We start from the raw sequence: 23,622 nt of genomic DNA on the forward strand, positions 1-23,622 counted from the left end.
GAATGATTAAAGGAAATAAAGGACCTAAAAGCATTTCATTAATGTAAACATACATTTTTCTTAGTGTTTAATTCTCACTTTTCAATACCTTCCACGTGATGTCCAGTTAGGGACCAGCTGTACCAACCACAGAAGGTTATGGGGATGACTGGAGAGTTCATTTATGGCCAGACAGAGTTCAGGCACCTGAAAACAAACAGTGAGCAAGATTTTTCAAATAGGTCAGTGGAATCAAATATCTAACAGATCACCCACATCCCTTCTTAATGAAGCATTATTATAAAAAGAGCATTCATTTTTAGAAACAGCATGGAGTACACATATTCAGTGTTTTTTTTTTGCGGTACGTGGGCCTCTCACTGTTGTGGCCTCTCCCGTTGCGGAGCACAGACTCCGGACGCGCAGGCCCAGCGGCCATGGCTCACGGGCCCAGCCGCTCTGCAGCATGTGGGATCCTCCCGGATCGGGGCACGAACCCGTGTCCCCTGCATTGGCAGGCGGACTCCCAACCACTGCACCACCAGGGAAGCCCCCACATATTCAGTTTTATCTTAAACTCTAGAATAGACTGAATAGATACATTTACCAGAATTTCATTTGGCTTTTGTGTTTTGTGCTACATCATATCTATCTGTATTTAAACAGTCCTTCGAAGAATAAAGTCTAAGTACACATACCAGTTTCCAAAGGTATATAATGAGAGTTGCACAAGATAATACATGTTCCTGATTTGGGATTTCTTGAATTTTAGGAATCAACTATTCCAGTATTTAAAGTCTAACAGAACTGCTTCAAAATAATCCCTGAGTAGGGAAGGGAAGTATGGGATGAGGGTAAGAGATGAGATAAGATTGATTATGTCTTGATAATTGTTGAAGTTGGGTGATAAGTATTTAGGGGTTCATTAAACTCTTCTCTCTACTTTTGCATGTTTGACATTTTCCACCAAAAAAGGCTGAAACATATAATTTAAAAAAACCTAACAAAAACTATACATGTTTACCACCAATGGCTGCAGAAATTCAACTCAACTTTTGGCTGTTATGTATGATTCACTCTATCATTTCATTTAGGTCTCTGTTCAAAGGTCACTTCAGAAAGGGCTTCCTTAACTGCCTCATATGAAATAGTAGAGCATCCCTGCCTTGTCCTGCTTTATTGTAATTTGTAGCACTTATTACAACTTAACGTGATATTATAATCTACATTTACATTGTTTATAACCTAACCCTTTGACTAGAATAGAAGTGCTGGGAGAGCAAGGGCTTTGTCTTCTTCACAGCTTTATCTCTAGCACCTGCATTAATGCTCGGCCCACAGTAAATCCCCAGCAAACATAACACATTTTTTGTGGAATGAATTAACTGCAGTTTTAGAAAAGATTCAGTTTCATGAATTTAAATACAGTGCCAGCACAGATAGTCGTTTCTTCAGTTTATTTTTCATCTGCTGAGCACCTTAACTGAGGTTACAAACTTTCAATTCTGCATGCACTATGAAAGTCAAATTGTGATGCTATACAAAAAACAATATTAAAATTTTAAGTAATGTTACCTTTGTATTCCAATCTCTGATGTTTTTCATCAGGTTTATCAGGAGGCTTTGAAAGTCTACTAGAGGAATCTGTTTCAGTTGTTTTTCCAGACTCATTTTAAACAACATTAAAATCAGTAACATTATTTCACAATCCTGGTAACCTTCCGGATGTATAGATGTACACAAGCCTAGAAACTTTGACACATATCAGAGACAAAACAACTTAAGGAGATATATTTTGCTTGAAGAGTTTAATTATAAAAACTTTTTAACAAAAAATGCAAAAGAGAACTATATAGAAATTGAAACATCAGTTGTCTAGGAAGAAGGCAAGAAATACTCATGTTAATAGTTGACTTGATAAGTATCTTCTTCCCCATTTTTAATTTTCAAAATTTTCTTAACAGTTCAATATCATTGATTTGATTCAGCCACTAAAAATGTTTTAACACTGTTATTAATTCTTGGTCACTAAGTTATACTGTAAGTTACAATTTTTTTCTTCATATATTCTAGTTCTAAAAAATTACTGGTTTCAAAACTACTAGTAGCAAAAAGCTTCTTGGTAAAGGTATTCCTAGAACTATTTTAATCACATAACTCTGATTCAAAGTTCCCTTTCGTTCCTAATATTAAAACAAAAATAAGGGACTTCCCTGGTTTGTGTCAGGGTTAGTGGTCCAGTGGTTAAGACTCCACGCAGGGAACTAAGATCCCGCATGCCGCACAGTGCGGCCAAAAAACAAAACAAAAAATAAATAAAACAGCAAAAACAACCTTTAATATGAACATTATTGCTAAGAAATTTCAGAGACTAGAAATCCCATGGTAAAACACTAGTGAATTTTTTTTTTTTTTTAATTTGGCTGTGCTGGGTCTTAGTTGTGGCACACGGGATCTTCGTTGCTGTGTGCGGGATCTTCAATGCGTCCTGAGGGGATCCAGTTCCCTAAGATCGAACCTGGGCCCCCTGCATTGGGAGCGTGGAGTCTTAACCACTGGACCACCAAGGAAGTCCCTGATTTTGTTTTAAAACCATTAAGCAAAAAACTAAGTGGTTCCAGCTCTGTGCTAAAGACATACAAAAAAGAGTTTTCTCCTACCTTGACCACATTTAAAATGTTGGTTTCAGGGAGAGATGAAAATATTGGCTTACAAGAAGAATCTTCACTTCCTTTCACCCCCAGTGTCATCTGTGTTTCAGAACTATGGAAGAGTGAATAAAAACAATGTGAAATTATGCACAAAACTGTGAGAAGTACTGAACAACAAAAGTTTTACTGAGGTATAATTTACATACAATAAAAGGAATACACACATTTAAAATTTTGATGATATGTATACTAGTGTAACCACCATCCAAATCAAGAAACAGAACATTTCTATAATACCTCAAAAGTCCCTTCATGTCAGATCCGAGTCAATCGGCTATCTCCACTCCAGGTAAATTTGATTTCTATTTCTATGCATTAGTTTTCCCTTGAACAGCTACTTTTTTTTTTTTTTTAAGGTAAGAAATGGATTTATTTAGAGAGAAACACACTCCACAGACAGAGTGGGGGCCATCTCAGAAGGTGAGAAAGGCCAAACAGCTACTTTTTATGAGGCGTTCTCTCTGTTGCTCTTGGTGTCAGAGAGCTATGTAGAAGGTGGCTCTGACTACAAAGAACTCATAATATTTAAAGGCCTCATAAGTGGCTCAACAAAACTTCCACAGCAATATAAACAATTCTAAGCACCCCAATTTTGGTTGAGGAATCAGTGAAGGTTCATGGAAGAGGAGACACATGAATTTGGCCTTCAAAACATAGATAATATTTTCTTGTTTTTTTTTTTTGAATAAATAACCCTTTCATATGGTTAAAAAAAAAAAGTTAAAAGAAATTAAGGCACAGTGTGCTGAAGAGAATTGTCCTCCCAGTCTAGGCCTTCAGCCACTCATTTCCCCTCCTCACAGACAATCAGTACTAGTTTTAGTCCTTCCTCCCACAGGCATTTTATATACATATAAATAAATATGAATACACTCCCCACTGCTTTAATACAAATGGTAGCATACTATACACTCTGTTGTGCACCTCTCTTTCTTCATTTAATATGTCTTAGAGATACTCCTATAACTACATGGGAAGAACTTTATTTTTTAAAATATCTGCTCAGTAGTCCTGTGTCCATTCCTAGCTATACAACCTCAGGCAAGTTACTTAATCTTTCTGTGCCTCACTCACCTGTAAATGGGAATGAAAAAACTATCTAGTAGTTGTAGTGACTATTAAATGAAGTACTCTATATTAAGCCCCCAGAACCATGTCTGGCACATAGTAAACAATATGTAATGTTCGTAATTCTACTCTTATAAACAGTGCTTCAACAAGTGAGACAGATAATTTTGGTGAGCAGACACTGAGGATGGAGGTGAGGGACTAGCATGAGGAAGATCCCATGCAGCAATGGCTAATGTGGAGGAACAGCAACAGAATCAATTTGGTTAGAACAACAGGGTGAACAAAACAGAAAACAGGTCAGAGTCAACTGTAGAGTCTTAAATACAGGTGTAAAGGTTTACTAGTGGAGAAAAAAGCTTTCATAAAAGGAATCCTGTAACAATGAAAGGAATAAATATCTTGGAGGTGGAAAGCCCCCACGGAAAAGGAGATTTTTGCCAGGCTAGGCAAGAAACGAGGATCTGAGTTAGACTGACACCGGGAATGAAAAGGCAAGAATAGTTGTGAGATAGGTAGAGGAAGAGGAACACAGGGATGTGACAACTGATGGAATACAGACTAGAAAGAGGTTAGGACTAGGTCTGTATTTCCTGCAGAATAATGGTAAAGAAAAGAACTGTCCTAGTATCCTTTAACATCTTACTCTCCCCACCTGAATATTTACTCTAACAACCTTTAAACATTTTTCACTCCAAACCTCCCATTTGGATAGCAACTTGCTACTGTGAACATGCACATATATACCAGCAAAAATGGATAAGCTGCATGTGAGTCCTAGTGAGAAGAGTCAGTTGTGATATTTCAACAGAATTCACTCTCGTGCTCATGTTGTTTAAACAGGTATTTGATTATGTTTCGCTGATTCCTTCACCAGCTTACTCTTGCTTACCTGTGTTCATCTTTGCCTACCACTACACAGCAATGGTGGTGACTTACAGCCACCATATCCCGGCTCCCAAACCTGACTGAGGCAACTCTTCAGTTGGTAAATAATCAATCAAAAAAACAATTTTGCTAAATATTATTTGCATTTATTATGTCTTAATGAAATAATTATATATCTTTATTTCACTATTTCCACTACAGTACCTGTTCACTACAGTGAAGAAAGGAAAACAAATCTGTTGCATACAACATAAAAATTCACCACACACTATTCAGTTCATTAAATGTTAAATAATAAAATAGTATTTTAACTTTCTAAATATAGGTATTTGAGTATTTTGGTCATGTTTGGGGTTTTTGAACGGTCTGAGAAAGCATTATTTTTCCTATTTAAATGGAATAGGATGGATGATGGACTACACTCTTTATGTGAAAATTTGCTATCCAACATATTTTCAGATACAGGTTATATCTGAGCAACAAGGAGGGATCCTGTATGGGGTGGAAAGAAATGGAGAGATGAAGAGTTTGGTTCTGGATATACCAAGTAACAAAAATTTGCTTTTTTTTTTTTGAAAAAGTGAAGATGAGAATATTCTCATAAAGTTTAAGAACTGTTTTAATTTTTCTTTTTCTGCCTATTTCCTTTGCCCATTTTTCTAATAGGTTATTGATCTTTTTATTAATTTGAAATTAAGCCTTTGTTTGTGACCAGAGTTCCATTCTTATATAGTTGACCCTATTTTGCCCTTTTTTTTGTATGTATGCATATATGTATTTATTTATTTTTGGCTGTGTTGGGTCCTCATTGCGGTGCATGGGCTTCTTACTGCGGTGGCTTCTCTTTGTTGTGGAGCAAGGGCTCTAGGTGCGTGGGCTTCAGTAGTTGTGACATGCGGGCTCAGCAGTTGTGGCTCACGGGCTCTAGGAGTGCAGGCTCAGTAGTTGTGGTGCACGGGCTTGGCTGCTCCGCGTCATGTGGGATCTGCCCAGACCAGGGATCGAACCCGTGTCCCCTGCATTGGCAGGCGGATTCTCAACCACTGTGCCACAAGGGAAGTCCCTACACTTGACCCTTAAACAATGCAGGGGTCGGGGCACCCACTTGCCGCAAAGTCAAAATCCTCGTATAAAGTATAGTTGGCCCTGGACTTATTTTGTTCCACTGATGGAGCTATGAATATCTATCTGCATTTGTCCCATGTTATTATCTGCTAAGGTCAGTCCCACCTCATAACTCTTCTTTCTCAAAACTTTCCTGGGTATTTTTTCTATATGGCTTTAGAATCACTTGTAGAGTCCCAACTCCCCTCGTCCCCACAAAAATCTGACTGGCATTTCTTTATTTTATTTTAATTTTATTGGAGTATAGTTGATTTACAATGTTGTGTTAGTTTCATTTCTTATTAGGATCTCATCAAGTTCGCAGTTTACCTCAGGGGTAGCTCTAATGTATTTATGATGCTGAATTTTCCTATCTGGTCTTCTTTTTTGTCTCTTAGTAATGTTTACACACACACACACACACACACACACACACACACACACACACACACACACACACTTCTATTTAAGTTTATTCCAAGGTATTTAATATATTTTTCTTACTATTGCAAATGAAGTGTATCTTTTAACTAGCTACAGTTCATATACCTTAAGGTTACTAATTTCTCTTTATTAACATTGTACCCTGGCATCCATACCAAATTCTCTTACTGGTTTGCCATAGCTTTTCAGTTGATTCCTAGGCTTCTATGTATACATTAAATCACTTTTTCTGCAAATAATGAATCTTTCACCAACTAATTTCCTATCTTTATATCTCTTTTTTTTTCTTGTCTAATTGTTTTGGCCAGTAGCTCCAAAATAATGGTAAACAACAATAGGCAGTCTTATTTAAAAAAATTTTCTTTAATTTAAAAAATGTCCCCATTTCTTCCCTGTTAAACATGCTGATGGCATTTAGATTAAGTTAGATGTTAAGAATATATCTAATTCAAGATCCGTTTCAACTTTAAGTTTTAAAAAAAATCAAGCATGAATACTGAATTTATCAAATGAATATTAACTGTTTATATATAAATTGTTTAAAAGACAATTTTTGGAGTTAATTATGAAAAGAACACTTACACTAGGTCATCTTCATTAAAGTCTGGCTGAAGATTCTCCAGAGGGAACAAAGATTTAAAATCAATTCCCATATTGAAAAACACAGCAGCTATATCAGACAATGATGGGATCCAAGGCCAAACTGGTGAATCACTGAAGGTATCTAGTTAACAGAAGAAAATATTTTATCCCAAATCCTGGGTTCACAAACCCATAGTTGCAAGATGACAGTCTGCACATGAAACATGGATTATTACTATGATTTTATAGAAATGGCAGCTGGTAATGATATGTTAACCATATAGTTATTTAGAATGATCATATAGGAATTACAGATTTTCAAATAAATGTGAAGGAAATGACATTTATGAACAAAATATCTGCAAGTGATGGATAAAAGGGTGTAACTCAGGAGGAACATTTTCAGAAGACTGGAAAATAACAACAGTGAAAAACCAACTACTGCTAACACAAAGATTTTACCATGTTCAGTGCCTATATAGTCCCAAGCCTTAAAACAAGTGAAAAAGGTAAATCACAATGCTTGTTTCATTATAAGGGATCTCACAGGTAAGAATGCAAGTGTCATAGTTTTGCAGTGGATACTTTCAATCTTCTCAGTGCATAATCAGTACAATACTGTTGCTCACCAAAAAGCCATGAAAGATAATTGGCTAAATAAACTTGCAACTATTTCCACTTATTCAGCACAGTAAGCTATGTCTTGGTAAAAATTAGGTAAGGGATGCCACTTGCAAGATCTTATACCCTTTTTCTCAATGCAACTAGAAAAATGCACTCATTTTTTATTGGAGTTTCATTTCATTATTAAAGTCTTTATATTACAAAAATAATTTTTTATTCTATATGTCCAAATATCCTAATTGTTTAGTAATACAAAAGAGTTCATGTACAAAGCAACCAGTAATTCACACTGTTAATCTCAATAAATTTATCTACTCACCATTTCTTATTGTTATTTCCATTAATGTACTTAAAATCTGCACAGACACAATACAGTCTGTATGAACTGACATCATCTGCCAAAGTAGATAAATGATAGAGTATTAAGAGAGAAGAAAGAGCAAAGAGGCTCAGAGAGATGAACATACTCCACCCAACATAATACATGAGTTGGAATTTAAATCCAGGTCTGATTTGTAAGTCAGAGCCCTTTCCATTCTAACATGCTGATTTTTCTTTTTTACAACTTTCATCTACAATTAGATAAATATAACTTTAAAAACTATCAAAAATACCTTTCTAGTTCATATTATGCCATGAAACCCAAAGATCATAAAGGAGAAGGCTACTAAATTGATCACATCACAGGCAAAAATCAAACCACAAACTAGTAAAAATATTTGAAAAGATACAAATATACAAATTAATAGACCAATGTATATTTTTAAGAGCTATTCAGTATCACTAGTAATCAAAGAAATGCAAAGAAAAATGACATGATATCATCAGCTGACTTCAAGACTGGTAAAGATTAAGAGTTTTCATAATACCCGGTTTTCACAAGAGTACTAGGAAAGAGGGAGTATGTCCAGTATGAGTGTAATTTGGTAAAAACTGTAAAGTCATTTGGTAATATTTATGCAAAATCACTGTCCTTACACTTTGATCTACTCAGCCTTTTTTTTTTTTTTTGCGGTACGCGGGCCTCTCACTGTTGTGGCCTCTCACGTTGCCGAGCACAGGCTCCAGACGCGCAGGCTCAGCGGCCATGGCTCACAGGCCCAGCCGCTCCGCAGCATGTGGGATCTTCCCAGACTGGGGCACGAACCCGTGTCCCCTGCATCGGCAGGCAGACTCTCAACCACTGTGCCACCAGGGAAGCCCTACTCAGCCTTTTTAACGTACAGGAATTTATATACAGAAGCATATAATGAATGTAATTTTACAAGACAACTTTTTGGGAACAAAATCTCAAGTTTAAAAGACGTTAAAAAATCATAACATATTGAAAGTTATTTTAAAGTGGTTTTATAGAGAAAAACATGGTGTATTTCTATTTCTCTTTTGTTGTGAAACCATGGATTATGATTATAATAAATTTAAATCTAAAATATAAGGGTGAACAGCCCAAACTCTGGTTTCAATCAGGCATATAACTTGAGTCATTTCCAAGTCAACCTATGTGAAAAAATGTCTTTGCTATGATTTTTGAGTCATTATACTCTGCCACTAGGGGCAGCACCATTCAAAGCCATGTTGGACACAGGACAAGTTCTGCATAAGAATCTTTTTGTGGGGGGTGATGAATTTTAAGGTGGGCATTACAGTACGTGAAGCTAAATAAATATGTAAAGAGATACATACATACATATAAAACAATCTAATGTCTGTCAATTGAGATTGGGTTAAATAAATAAATCATGGTACAGCACTACAAAGGAATACTATTACTATTACAATATAAAGCCATTAAAAAGAATGATAACATGTCTATACTGAGATGAAAATACTCAATAATTTATTGTTACCTAAAAAAAAAAGTTATAAAACAGCACATATTCTGTTCACATTGTCTTTCTGGTCAACTATGTTTAGACACATGATAAAATCATTAAGATGCAAACATTTCAATTACATTACAATTAAATTTCAAATTATCAGGACTATAGCATTAAAATGAATTCTGATATATTTTATAAAAAAAAAAAACTTGTAAGTTGGTAAGTCTCTCCATCATGAAAAATGGACTTGGAATTGAAAAGGAGAAATGAGACAAAGTGTCTTACACAGAAAAAGCACTTAACAAATGATTATTAGTTTGCTTTTCAAAGAATATAAAGAGTATAAAAAGCTGCTTACATGAAGATATGCTTTTATGTCATCATTAGGGTTTTAAAGGCTATAATGATGGGCCCTCACCAACAAGATGAAAACAGATAAATGCAAAGTCCTACTTGTAAGTTTAAGAAAAGATATATTACATAATTAGAGAATAATGAAGTCCTGGTGTGACAACAAATGAAGTTCTGAATCACAATAAACAAATATGTGGGGGCGGGGGTAGATGCGTAAGAGCCTTGCTGGAAACTGCTGGTAGGAAAGACCTTATCTGGAGCATATATTCGTTTACTGGGGGGAAGGAGGAACACTTTAGGAGGGAAATTGACAAGCTAAAGGTCATTCAGAAAGGTGATCATTAAAGGGACTGGATATTTAGTGACTCGAGAAAGTTTAGTGTGGGGAGTAATGAGGGTCATGATAGTTGTTTAACTGAAGGACTGTTAGACAGATGAGGCATACTGTGGGAAGCTATAGAAAAGATAATTAGTACTACTACTTAAAAAACCATTTGGAGGCAAATTTTGATTTAATTAGAACTGTTTAAAAAAAAAAATCACTGGGATCCAAGTAGTGAGCTCCTAACAACTGGAAGCAAATGCTCCTGCCCCACAGTCTGTCCCACCTGTTATTCTCTCTGCCTAGAATGCCCTTCTCCCATTTACCATCTGACGTATCTATAAACATACACACACCTGTTTATTGTCTATCTCCTCTATACTAGAATGTGGGTTTCATGAAATCAGAAACACTGATTTTTTAAATTGCTGTTCTCTCCAGCACCTAGCACAGTTGGCACTCAAACATGGCAGCTATATGAAAAATGAATGAAAAACTATATTGGAATATATAGCTCTTGCAATATATGAGATTCTTTGAAATGTAACCTTAAAGCCCAGAATAGAAACTGCATATATTTTTCCCACTTCTCACTTCACATATATAGAGTAGTTACAGTTCTCTGATACCAATGATATTTATAAAGTTACCATGTAGATAATACAAAATTATTTATTTAAGTGCATTTAAAAGTTAAATACAAATGGGGAAAAGAAATATTCAATTGGATTTGCGCTCCCCGCACCCAGTTATGAATGGGGAAATATCAGTATACAAGTCAAATCCTAAAAATGTATGTAGGCACCTCCACAAAAATAGGGGGGAAAAGGTAGAAAAAAATCCCCCCAGGTACACAAGCATTAGAAGACTTCTTCTAAAGCAAACTACAATAGTGATTTACCAGTGTGATGAAACGACTTAGGCACAACTAGCATTATTGCCTATCCTGCACACTATCTGCATTAGCATTTCTTTTTTTTTTGCGTTACGCAGGCCTCTCACTGTTGTGGCCTCTCCCGTTGCGGAGCACAGGCTCCGGACGCGCAGGCTCAGTGGCCATGGCTCATGGGCCAAACCGCTCTGCAGTATGTGGGATCCTCCCGGACGGGACACAAACCCGTGTCCCCTGCATCGGCAGGCGGACTCTCAACCACTGTGCCACCAGGGAAGCCCCCCAGCATTTCTTTTTTTTTTTTTTTTGCGGTACGCGGGCCTCTCACTCTTGTGGCCTCTCCCGTTGTGGAGCGCAGGCTCTGGACACACAGGCTCAGCGGCCATGGCTTACGGGCCCAGCTGCTCCGTGGCATGTGGGATCTCCCCAGACCGGGGCACGAACCCGTGTCCCCTGCATCGGCAGGCGGACACTCAACCACTGAGCCACCAAGGAAGCCCAGCATTTCTTTTATAATCTCTTTATACTGACTTCTTTTTGCTTCATTCTAGCCCACTAAAATCATGGGTTTGATATGCTAGATTTTTTCTCTAGTAATGTGCAAATAAGATTATATTTTAAAAGTTTATTTTTGACTGGGAAATATAGAAAGAGGCAACTATACCCCCCAAATATTTCTCTTACCCGAAACAGCCACTTTAACACAGGTACAGGACACTGGACATAGTGATAAGCAGAGGTAAGGAAGCCTTGTGTTGTCAAAAAAATCTGATCTGTTTTTCCTGATCTGAAAAAATACAGTGAAATCAATATGACTGTTATCTTCATGGCAAGAAACTTCTACCACCACATCTGACATAATCAGGGAAATGAGCAAGCAAACCATCGTAGTCCGTGGAGGTGGACTCTACCCCAATGTGGATGGGTTACTCATTAGAAATTCAATCAGTGGCCTAAAGCTGAACCAATCTGTTGGCTTGGCTCCAGATTTATCTGGTGGACAAATCTACAGTAGCTGGCAGTGTCGAAGAGCCTATCAAGTCTCAGAGCATCATCTGCTTTTGCCAGACTGGGTTTGTACTTCCATAAAACTTAGCACCACAATTAATGTGATCTGTCTGGATCTGAGCTATCACGTACTGAGAGAAATTAGACCAGTTTGGGTACTGTGGTAGAGACTGTTAATCCCAACATCTATTCTTGTCTTTCCTCTTGGTAACTGAACCCTGGGGTTTTTAGCTGGGCACACTGGCTGCCTGAAATGAAAATCACTTCTCAGCCTTCCTTGTGGCTAGGTGTGGCCATGTTGACTAAGTTCTACCCAACTAACCATAAGTAGAAATGTTGTGTGGGGTTTCTGGGAATTTAAAGGCTGGAGCTCCAGTAGCACCTGAAGCAACCAGGTGCTAAGGATGGTGGGGAAGAAAGATTATATGGTGAAACACCAGCCCTGGACTTCCTACCTCTGAACTTCTTCCACATCAGAAAGAAATATACTTCTTGTTTAAGCCTTGTTATTTTATTTATTTATTTTTAACATCTTTATTGGAGTATAATTACTTTACAATGTTGTGTTAGTTTCTGCCATATAACAAAGTGAATCAGCTATATGTATACATATATCCTGATATTCCCTCCCTCTTGCGCCTCCCTAAGCCTTGTTATTTTGACAGTCACTGTTACTAGATACTGATCTTAACCCTAACTAATAAAGGCATGTAATATGCCAAGCGACTACCTTACATGGCTTCCTATAACTAAATAATAAAACACAAAGAGCAACAGTAATAAGTAAGAGGATGAGGAAACTGGATAGGTCAGAATAGAAATTAACCTTTCAGAAGATTACATCAGTCAGAAACCTTTCAATTTTTATACAAGAAAAAGTTAAATGTCTATTTTCCTACTTACTTAAGAATAAGCTTTTCTACAGCACTTTGTCCGATAAAACCAGAGTCTCTTAAATCCAAGGTATACTGATTGAAAATTTTTCCAGAATTAAGGAAATTAAATATTTCTTCGCCTGGATGATGATCAGGAATAGCATCAATTGTAACTGAAAATTTCTTTAGAAATTCTCTGAAAAAAAGAAGTTATTGAATACTGAACAGTTATACTGCATATAATTTTGTATTTGAAGATTGGGTGCAAAAAACCCTTTTCTTAGGACCACTATTAATCCCACATTAGAAGATGAACATGAGAACACATGTTCTGCTCTCCCACTTTTTGCTAGTATTGAATATTTATAGTCCAAAGCCACTAAATGTGTCTGTGTGAAAAGGAGAAAAGACAAAAAATCTAACTTGGCCTTAAAATCTGCCTTTCAAATCCACCCCAGATGGATTAAAAACCCACCATAGATTATTCACAGAGTAAATAACCGTCAATGGCTCATTTATTTTACGAAAACAAAATTTTAAAATGTATTTTTAATACAGCATACATCATGAAAAATGCTGTACCTGTGCTCTTTTTTCCTGATTTTATTTACTTATCCAGTTTTATTGAGGTATAACTGACATACAGACTGTTTAAGTTGAAAATATATAGCATAAGGATTTGACTTACATACATCATGAAATGATTATCACAAGTTTAGTGAACATCCACCATCTCATATTGATACAACATTAAAGAAATAGGAAATCTTTTTCTTGTGGGGAGAACTCTTAGGATTTACTCTCTCAACAACTTTCATACACAACATAAAGCAGTGTTAATTATATTTCTCATGTTGTACATGACATCCCTAGTACTTATTTATCTTATAACTGGAAGTTTGTACATTTTAACCACCTTCATTCAATCCCTCCCTGCCCCAAACCTTCTGCCTCTGGTAACCACAAATCTGATCTTTTTCTTTGAGTTTGTTTTTTGAAGTATAACTGACCTACAACACTGTTAGTTCCTATTACACAACATCATATTGATTTTGTACTTCTATACATTGTAAAATGATCATCATGATAAGTCTAGTTATGATACACCACTGTTTACAAAGATATTATACAGTTATTTACTATATTCCCCACATACCTGTGCTCTTCTAAGAGGCCATCTTCATCATCTGTACTGTCTTGATCGCCAATTCTGATTGGAGATTTAATGCCTCGGCCCTGCCTTATGTCTTCCTGTAGTTGCTTCTGCAGTTCATCTAGCCTGAGAATCGAAAGAATGTTATAATAAATGGCTTAAAGATTTTTTTATTTCTAGGGTCTGTCTAAAAGCAGCACCAAAGAAAACTCTCATTAAAAGATCTGAATATTTCTTTATGGCTAGGACTTCAAGAATGATGTCCAAATCATTTAGAGATCGGGGGAGGAAAAATCACAAAGAATAAACACCACTGATTTGATTATCCCTCTAATCTTTAATGCTCATTGGACTTCCAGTAGACCAACAACCTGATAACGTTAACTAGGCTTTCTAGAAGCAGCAGTCATCACCATTGTCACTATGATTATCACAACACCCAACACTTACTAAGCAGTTACTATGACACCGTACCAAGGACTTCATGTATTAACTCTTTTAACCCTCACAACAATTCCATGAGGTAGATTATTACCCATTTCATACACGAGGAAACAGGCATTAGAAAAGCTTACTTGTTCAAGCTCACAATGTAAGGAGCTGGGATTCAAAGCCAGAGAGTTTAGCTCTGGAGTCCTTGCTTATATTGCTTGCCAAGATTAACTTACTTTAACCAAGGTCCTTATTCCCAGCTCCAGCTCCACAGTAGATGAGTATAATACAACAGTAAATGACCAGTAAAGGCACTGCTCTATCACTACAGGAAAGAGTTAATCATCAGATCAAACTAGAACCTCTGGGCTTCCCTGGTGGCGCAGTGGTTGGGAGTCCGCCTGCCGATGCAGGGGACACGGGTTCGTGCCCCGGTCTGGGAGGATGCCACATGCCGTGGAGCGGCTGGGCCCGTGGGCCATGGCTGCTGAGCCTGCGCATCCGGAGCCTGTGCTCCGCAATGGGAGAGGCCACAGCAGTGAGAGGCCCGTGTACCACAAAAGAACAACAACAACAAAAAACTAGAACCTCTGCCTTTGGTCTGTGCAATGTTCAATTTTAAATAAGCAATTTCAGATCTGACATCACAAATCACATGAATTCATGAAACTTTTAAAGAATTTTACAGTTGACGGGAATTCCCTGGCAGTCCAGTGGTTAGGAATCCATGCTTCCCTTGCAGGGGGCACGGGTTCCATCCCTGGTTGGGGAACTAAGATCCCACATGCCGCACAGTGCAGCTAAAAAAAAAAAAAAAAAAAAAAAGAATTTTATAGTAGAGACAAATTTCTCCAGTTAAATTCAGAAAGGGGAATACTCCTCACTTACTGTCTGCAATTCCTATGCTTAGCTACTTAAAGACACATATATACCAACTTCAAGCCAACTGAGTTTTCAGTGAATTTCTCTGCATTAGTTTCAAGGATAGTCTTTGAACTAATAAGGAATATTATTTTTCCCCTCTCATAAGCAAAAGCAGTTTGCAACTAGTTACATAAATTTCATTGGCGTTATTATAATGCCCAAACTTTCTGATTTCTATATGTGTGTGTGGGGGTGGGGTTATCAGTAATAATTCTAAACTTCTTCCTCAAAAGAGTAATTTGATGTAGAAATACCACTTCTGGTTATACTCATTTCAAAACTTGGACTAGGACGGCATACGAATGTTTAACAAGTATGAAGATGCCACTTCATACCTGTTAGGATGGCTATCATTAAAAAACCAGAAAAACCAAGTGCTGGTGAGGAGGTAGAGAAACTGGACCCGTGTGCACTACTGGTAGGAATATAAAATGGTACAGCCACTATGGAAAACAGTACAGCAATTCCTCAAAAAATTATGTATAGAATTACCATATGATCCAGCAATTCCACTTCTGGGTATATACCCAAAAGAACTTAAAGTGGGTACTTGAAGAGATAATTTGTACACCCGTGTTCATAGCAGCAAAATTTACAGTAGTCAAAAAACAGAAGCAACCCAAATGCGTCCATCAATAGATAAATGCATAAATAAAATGAGGTATATACATACAGTGGAATATTTTTCAGCCTTAAAAAGGAACGAAATTGGGTCATTTGTAGAGATGTGGATGATCTAGAGACTGTCATACAGAGTGAAGTCAGAAAGAGAAAAACAAATATTGTATATTAACGCATATACATGGAACCTAGAAAAATGGTACAGATGAACCATTTGCAGAGCAGAAATAGAGACACAGATGTAGAGAACAAACATATGGACACCAAGGGGGGAAAATGACGGGGGGAGTGGTGGTGGTGGGATGAACTGGGAGATTGGGATTGACATATATACACTAATATGTATAAAATAGATAACTCATAAGAACCTGTTGTATAAAAAAATAAATTCAAAAATTCAAAGAGGAAATTCTGACACATGCTACAACATGGATGAACCTTGAAGACATTATGCTAAGTGAAATAAGCCAGTCATAAAAGGACAAATACTGTATGATCCCATTTATATGAGGTACCTAGAATAGTCAATTTCATAGTAACAGAAAGAGTGGTAGTTGCCAGGGGCTAGAGGGAGGGGAGAATAGGGAGTTATTGTTTAATGGGTATAAAATTTCAGTTAGGGAAGATGGAAAATAAAAGTTCTGGAGATGGATGGTGATGATGGTTGCACAACAATGCGAATGTATGGTAATGCCAGTGAACTATACATTTAAAAATGATTGAAATGGTAAATTTTATGTTATATATTTTTGTCACAATAAAAAAAATACAAAAAATTTCTACCCATACTTTTGATCAAGAACTTCAGCTACCAGATACCAGCTGTGATAAGTAGAAAGGAATTCATACTATTAATTAATGCAGTATGCCATAAAAACCAGGATCTTTTGATTCAGCCTGTAAATAAGAACACCTCATTTCTAACATAGTTGACAGCAAAACTGTTATAATAGCACTAGCACAAAATACATGCTAATTTCTCATGTTTTTTTAAGGTAAATTAAAAGCCAGCCATACAAACAAACAGTATGTTAAATTTAGCAAGACAGTCACGATGCCAACCTACCTTTGTGTGTCTTCCATCTCCTTCACTAGACGCTCTAAAGTATTTGTGTAAGTTCCACTATGAACATGTTCCTAAAACAAGAAGAAAATTTGGCAATACTTTATAACGTATCTTAGTAGAAGAATTGGGATGTTTTAAATTATTCAGAAGACTAAAAAATATTTTCTATTTCAATAACCTGGGCCAGGAGGATATCTTTCTTAAAAAGATAATTTTCACCATCATGCTTTAAATCTAGAATTTTGTACTGCAGGCAATTTGATTTTACCATCTATTAGGAAAGGCACTACTTATAAAAACCCTGCTAGCCTTAGGAACTGACTGTTAACACCCAAGGGCTCCATAGCTACCCTGTCTTTATTTTTAAATTCTATTTTAGTGGAATTAAACTACTAATTTTTAGGTGTTACCATGAAGCATTAACACCTTCCCCACCATATTTTACACACATGAGAATTTAATTCAGCTTATTCCCAAGATAGAATGAAGCACTTTATAAATAAAATTGCACACCACAATTAACAACATTTCTACACTCTACCTTCATTTACAGCAGTGGTCTCCAAAGCAGGGGGTGTGCAAGGTGATCCATTGGGGTGCAGGAAGAAAATAATAGAACTTCTATTTATATGGAACTTCTATAGAAACTCCAGTAGAACTTACTCTATTGTAACTTCTATATAACTTATATAGGAAAATACTTTTTTCTTCTTCCTTTCAAATTCTGTTTTCTTCATATGCTTCAGAAAGTACATAGTAGTATAGTAGTACAGGTATATAATCTATAGGTATACATATATATTGGGGTACATGCTCAAAATTTTTTTTACTAATAAAAGTGTGTGTGATCAAAAAAAGTTTGGAGACCACTGATTTACAGTTATAAAGCTGAAGATATGGGAAATCCATTAACCAAAAAAGAACTATACCACTTTCAGTCTAATTATAATTGTAACAAACAGTGAATTTTAAAGTAAGTTCTAACAATCTATCCCTCGTTCACTAGTCAATCCATCTTTCTCTCTTCAAGTAAAGATAAATATCATAAAACTACTTACTGTATAGTCTGATGACTGAGATCTAAGCCCCTTAGAAAGAGCAGGAGGCTTTCCTGTAGTTGCAGGAGTCTGATTGAAGTTCAAAGCCATTATTTCTTCCAGTGATTTTAATGTTTCCTCTTCCTCATCACTGTCTAGGTTATAACCTAAACTTTCTTCATCACTATCAAAATCACCCCTTAGTTTTCTTTTCAGTGCATTGCTACCTGCATTGGAATTTCCTGAACTCTCTTTATCTGAAGGGGCTTTATCTGAAGGTGCTGTTGGGCTCGGAATACATGGCACAACTTCCAAAGCAGCCGGGGGAGACTTTGTAGGAGTGCCATATTCTGAACGCAAAGATCCCCCACAAATTTTCCCTGTAGATACATTAGAATCAGCCTTATTAGTCTTTGCTTTGTGTTCCTTGTGTTTGGAGGACTCTGTAGAATGCCCAGAACATTCTTTAGATGAGGAACGCTCTTTATCTTTTTTAGGAACTGGAAGAGTGCAATTTTTAGCATTTAATGGAACCCGAGAGGAACCAGCACTTGGAACATGGGAAAGTAAAGGTAGAAGTTTTGTCTCCTGTGATGCCACAGAGCTAGCAGTTTTATTTTTCTGAAGGTTGCTAGCTTTTTTAACTGCAGACTTTTCCTGAGGTAAAGGTAAGTGGGGTTTCTGTATCTTAGTCTCTTTGGTACTTGCCACACGAATTTGGTCACTATTCCTGGAAGAATGGTGCCCAGTATTTGAAGGTGTCAAGCCTGCAGAGGAGCAATCAGCTTCTTCATTCGGTTCCTTGGATATATCTTCCAAGCGCAATACACCACCAGGTGTCTTCAGTGCAATATGCTTTATAAATTTTTCTCTCTGATGTGGTCCATCAGGACGCTTCTCAAGGAAGGACTCTTTTGCTTTTGGCATTATAGATTCTCTTGTGCTTTTCAGATCTGAGTCCACAGAGTTCCTTTTTCTTTTGTCAGGGAATTTATTCTGCTTAGAGCCTGCTAAAATTTAATTTTTGCCAGATTAGTGAAAAGTATACTTTCCTATCTTATTAAAGTTTATTCAGTAAGTGTCTAGAATACCCTGACAAAATGTTTAAATTCTAAAAGTTTAGGCTGAGATTATTAACCACATATGGAATGAGGAAACAGAGTTAATATTTTATTTATTAACTGATAAATACTAGTGTCCACGAAATTTAGTCCAAAGCTAATGACAAATGCTCATTTTCATTCAAAAGCTATTAAAAGTTTACCACCTAAATAGAATTAGAGGTGTTACACCCCAAAACACTGCGTATCTGTAACAAGGAAAGGATCCTAAAGGCACTTTTCCTCAAAGTGCATATACTCTTTCTTAGACTAAAGCCTACCTGGTTCTAGAAATCTAACACTTTTACATCTAAATTTATAGTACCTTAAAACACATACACAATAACTAGTTGAAGGCAGAAAAATTTTAATTTCTCAATTAAAAAAATTCCCCTAAGTCTTTTTCCCTACTATTAAATTTTTTATTCTTTCCCATGTATCCCTCTAGTCTTCAGCTGTGTTATAGGTTGAACTGTAGCTCCCAAAATGATATGTTGAAGTGTTAACTCCCAGAACCTCAGAATGTGACCTGAATTAGAAATAGGGTCTTTATAGGGGCAATCAAATTAAAATGAGGTCATTAGGGTGGGTCCTAATCCAATACAACTGGTGTCCTTATAGAAAGAGGAAATTTGGACATGGAGAAAGACATGCAGGAGGAAGATAATATGAAGACACATAGGAAGAAGATGCCACGTGACTGGAGTGATGCACCTACAAGTCAAGGAATGCTAAGGATTGTAGACAAACACCGGAAGCTGGAAGGGCAAGTAAAAGGAGTGTCCCCTATAGTTTTTAAGAGAGAGCATGGTCCTGCTGATAACCTTAGTTTGGGAATTCTAGCTTCCAGAATCATGAGACAATAAATTTCTGTTGTTTTAAGCCACTCAGGTTTAGGTACTTTGTTATGGCAGCCCTAGGAAACTAATACAACCTGTCTCTGTGTTAGGAGCTCCATCCAGAAGCATGTATATCATCCAGAAGCACATATATTTGAGTTAACCAGTTTTTTTAAATTTCTGTGTTTAAAAATGTGATGTTTCATTAATTCACTCTTAAAATTTATTATTCATTAAAAATTCACTATTTATATAACTAGTATTCTCAAAATCAAATTTCCCTAAATCAAGTTCTTTCTGCACATGGACAGATGTCCCCAAATTCTTTTTTTTTTTTTTTTAACATCTTTATTGGGGTATAATTGCTTTACAATGGTGTGTTAGTTTCTGCTTTATAACAAAGTGAATCAGTTATACATATACATATGTTCCCATATCTCTTCCCTCTTGCGTCTCCCTCCCTCCCACCCTCCCCATCCCACCCCTCCAGGCTGTCACAAAGCACCGAGCCAATATCCCTGTGCCATGCGGCTGCTTCCCACTAGCTATCTATCTTACTACGTTTGTTAGTGTGTACATGTCCATGACTCTCCCTCGCCCGTCCCCAAATTCTTAACAGCTTGATTTAAAAAACAAAACCCAAAAAAACCTCGAGAGTTAAGCAATTATTTGCATAACTTGATCAATACATACTCTGGAAAACTCAATTTATAAGAATGAAAAATCAATTAATAAACAAATGCTCCTATCTATATTCTTCTACAGATATTTTTATTACCTGAGAAATCATTCCATGCCCACTAAGTTTTCTGGGGTTAAATGTCTTATAAAAAAGGACAGAGGTCCCTTATAGGGCAGGATGAGAAATCAGATAACTAAGAAAAAGAGAAGACTTACACTGATTATCTTAAGTTTGGGGGTTACAAAAAAGCTACAGAGCTGCTAATTTGAGTTTTGCTCCATTTCCTTAGAGAAGTCAATTTATACACAGCTAGTAATGAGGGGAAATTCCTGCTTTGTTTAAGAAGTAAAGACTTACCTAGGAGGAAAGAAAAACTGTGGGCAAAGTTTAGGAAAAATCAGCTTATTATTATTTTTTTAAAGTGGACGGTGTTTTTTTGTTTAATTAATTTATTTTATTTTTGGCTGCATTGGGTCTTTGTTGCTGCGTGCGGGCTTTTCTCTAGTTGCAGCGAGCAGGGGCTAATCTTCACTGCCATGCACGGGCTTCTCTTGTTGCAGAGCACAGCCTCTAGGTGCGCGGGCTCAGTAGTTGTGGCTCGTGGGCTCTAGAGTGCAGGCTCAGTAGTTGTGGCGCACAGGCTTAGTTGCTCTGCAGCATGTGGGGTCTTCCCAGACCAGGGCTCAAACCCGTGTCCCCTGCACTGGCAGGCAGATTCTTAACCACTGCGCCACCAGGGGAGCCCGAAAAATCAGCTTATTAAGAGCTTTTAACATCTAGTGTTAAGAGGAGAGTGAACTGGTACTACAGGTCTCCTTTTGCAAGCTCTCTAGGGCAGTAATGTAACTGTAAACGTTTCATGATTCTTTTCATACTTCTTGTACAACTTGTAGGCTGAATGTTTGTTTTACAACACTTCAAATATCTATTAATATATAAAATACTCAGATAAGATAGGGACTGAATTTGTAAAAAGAAAAAAAGGAAAACTCCACATGCTCAATAGGGGATTGGTTATTAATAAATTATGGAATAAACTAGGGAGGGATTAAGTTGGTCCTCAGAATTCAGCCGAAGGACAGGGCTCTGGAAGACCGAAGAGCTAAATGCCTACACTACCAACATTTTTGAAATCCCTGAACTTGTGTGTGATTAATGAATGTGTGATTATGTATATCACCACAACTGTTAAGTGTAATTAGCAGTAATATAAATAAAACATAATATTTGGATTATTAATATCTATTCATTATTTATCTATCAGATAAAGATAAACATTGTTCATGTTATCTAGAGCGAAAAATCCCCTTATGCCCTTTATATTCTGTTGATATTCAACAGAAGTATAAATGTATGTTTACTAAGATTACAACACCATAATTATTAATGAGGATTATGAAAACATGCAAACATATTAGAAATAAAAATACAAGTGAAGGCAATTATCTTAAACCTGCCTCTGAAAATATGTAGAAAGCATACTTTTCAAGCAGTGTTCGAGAATGCGGGAAACAGTATATGGGAAACTACTTTAGTCACCACTGATGAAATCTGCAAACCCATGAACTGAAGAGAATTTTTATCTTAGTCATTATCAGAGAAAAAAATGCTGAACAGCTGGGTGGCAACACCACCACCAGTGGTCCCTTATACTAGCAGAGCTAGCCTAAAGATATTTTGTTTTCCATTCACCTCAGTGCAAAGTGATCATTTATTTAGTGTTACAAATATGTAACACAGTACAGGAGCAATCTCATGGCTCATGGCTGAGAAATTATTGTTCTTGTACTATAATGTCAAAATCCACTAAAATTTGATCACTAAAACCAACAATACTGTAAAATTTTTTAAAATTAAAAAACAACACATAAAACCTCAAATTTATTCTTTTATCCTAGAAGGTCCTTCTACAATAGTAAAATATGATTTCAGCCTTGGCTGCAGATGGATTTTAAGACTCAAGATCACTTGGTCAAAATGCAGTACACCTCTAGAATGTATAAAAAACAGAGTTTTACATGAAACCTGAAGAAGAATGAGTCAGAACTGTCTCTCTGTACCTGCTTTTTCATCTCTAAAAGTAACCACCTTATAAGGATGTGAATCAAATGATTAAAAGCATGGCGCACAGTAAGTGCTCAATAAATGTTGGCTATTATCAGTATGTCCAATGTATCTTACTGATTGTGGAAATTTGTAAAGCCCATTTTTCAAAGTCTGCAGTTATAGCAGAAAAAGAAATTTGATACACCAGACTATTCTGAACAGTTGGCATTTCTGGGGGCCTTTCATTTTCTATGTTATACATTTCTGCGGTGTTTGAATTTTACACTGTTCTATCTTCTAGTTAAAAAGAATACTTTAAGAATTACTGAGTTAACAGTAGCTGTTTGTTATTATGTATTTTCTCAATCAACAGTTACTGTTAAAAAGGGACCTTTGTATTTGAAAAATTAAGAAACAGTTTTAGACCTTGATAACAGTTTCAAACTTAAACAAAGCATCTATAATATCAAGACCTCAGTCCATAATTCCAAGAATTTAAGATTATGCTTCTTAATGTAGCCAAGGATTCAGAAGTAGAACACTGAGTACCAATATGAAAAGCACATTGTTAGGAACTCTTGAAGAAGGCAGAGAAGAGTCAAGACAAACCACTGTTTACACATACTGAATTCAAGAACTATTCCTTCTGAATATAACATTACCAAACTTTTAACTAATCTGAGACACCGAATTTACCTCTAGGAAGGAAACTGCATATTTAAACAAATTTAAGTAAAAAACAGTTCCATTAAGATGCAAATTTATTTAAAATTCTGAAATTTAATTTTGATTCTACCTGAGGCAGGTTCCCATGAATCAGAAGAGGATCTTTTTCTTGAGAGAGGTCCATTTTCCTATTAGCAAAATGAGAAAAAAATAATTAGGAGTTGGGAGCAGTCAAGAATGTGAACTTTTCTTCATAATATTTAAACACAGATTTCTACTCTGAATAAAACAAGCACCAAATTTGGAGGTAAACCCAAACTTCTATAATAAAATATTTTAAATTCCTAAGTCTTTTCATAAAAATGAAGTACATTTGTATCATATG

The 23,622-nt window shown here is 36.4% G+C and overlaps 1 protein-coding gene across 5 annotated transcripts in view; it reads right to left on the reverse strand.

The window, feature by feature from the left end:
• The window catches only part of SLF2 (SMC5-SMC6 complex localization factor 2), a 42,345-nt gene that overhangs the window by 13,384 nt on the left and 5,339 nt on the right, over window positions 1–23,622 (reverse strand). The window contains exons 4-14 of one of the 5 annotated variants that reach the window (XM_030865356.2): window positions 23,368–23,425; window positions 17,926–18,911; window positions 16,868–16,938; window positions 13,828–13,950; window positions 12,700–12,867; window positions 11,473–11,575; window positions 7,720–7,795; window positions 6,777–6,918; window positions 2,640–2,742; window positions 1,555–1,731; window positions 89–186 (exon numbers count right to left, since the gene is read on the reverse strand). In XM_030865356.2, coding sequence (XP_030721216.2) covers window positions 89–186; window positions 1,555–1,731; window positions 2,640–2,742; window positions 6,777–6,918; window positions 7,720–7,795; window positions 11,473–11,575; window positions 12,700–12,867; window positions 13,828–13,950; window positions 16,868–16,938; window positions 17,926–18,911; window positions 23,368–23,425 — 2,105 coding nt within the window. Of the gene's footprint in view, window positions 1–88; window positions 187–1,554; window positions 1,732–2,639; window positions 2,743–6,776; window positions 6,919–7,719; window positions 7,796–11,472; window positions 11,576–12,699; window positions 12,868–13,827; window positions 13,951–16,867; window positions 16,939–17,408; window positions 17,428–17,925; window positions 18,915–23,052; window positions 23,113–23,367; window positions 23,426–23,622 lie in introns of those variants that run through there. The other 4 variants (XM_030865355.2, XM_060286245.2, XR_009559314.1 and 1 more) reach the window with 4 other exon arrangements.

Source organism: Globicephala melas, chromosome 16 (genome assembly GCF_963455315.2).
Source record: "Globicephala melas chromosome 16, mGloMel1.2, whole genome shotgun sequence".
NCBI lineage: Eukaryota > Metazoa > Chordata > Mammalia > Artiodactyla > Delphinidae > Globicephala > Globicephala melas.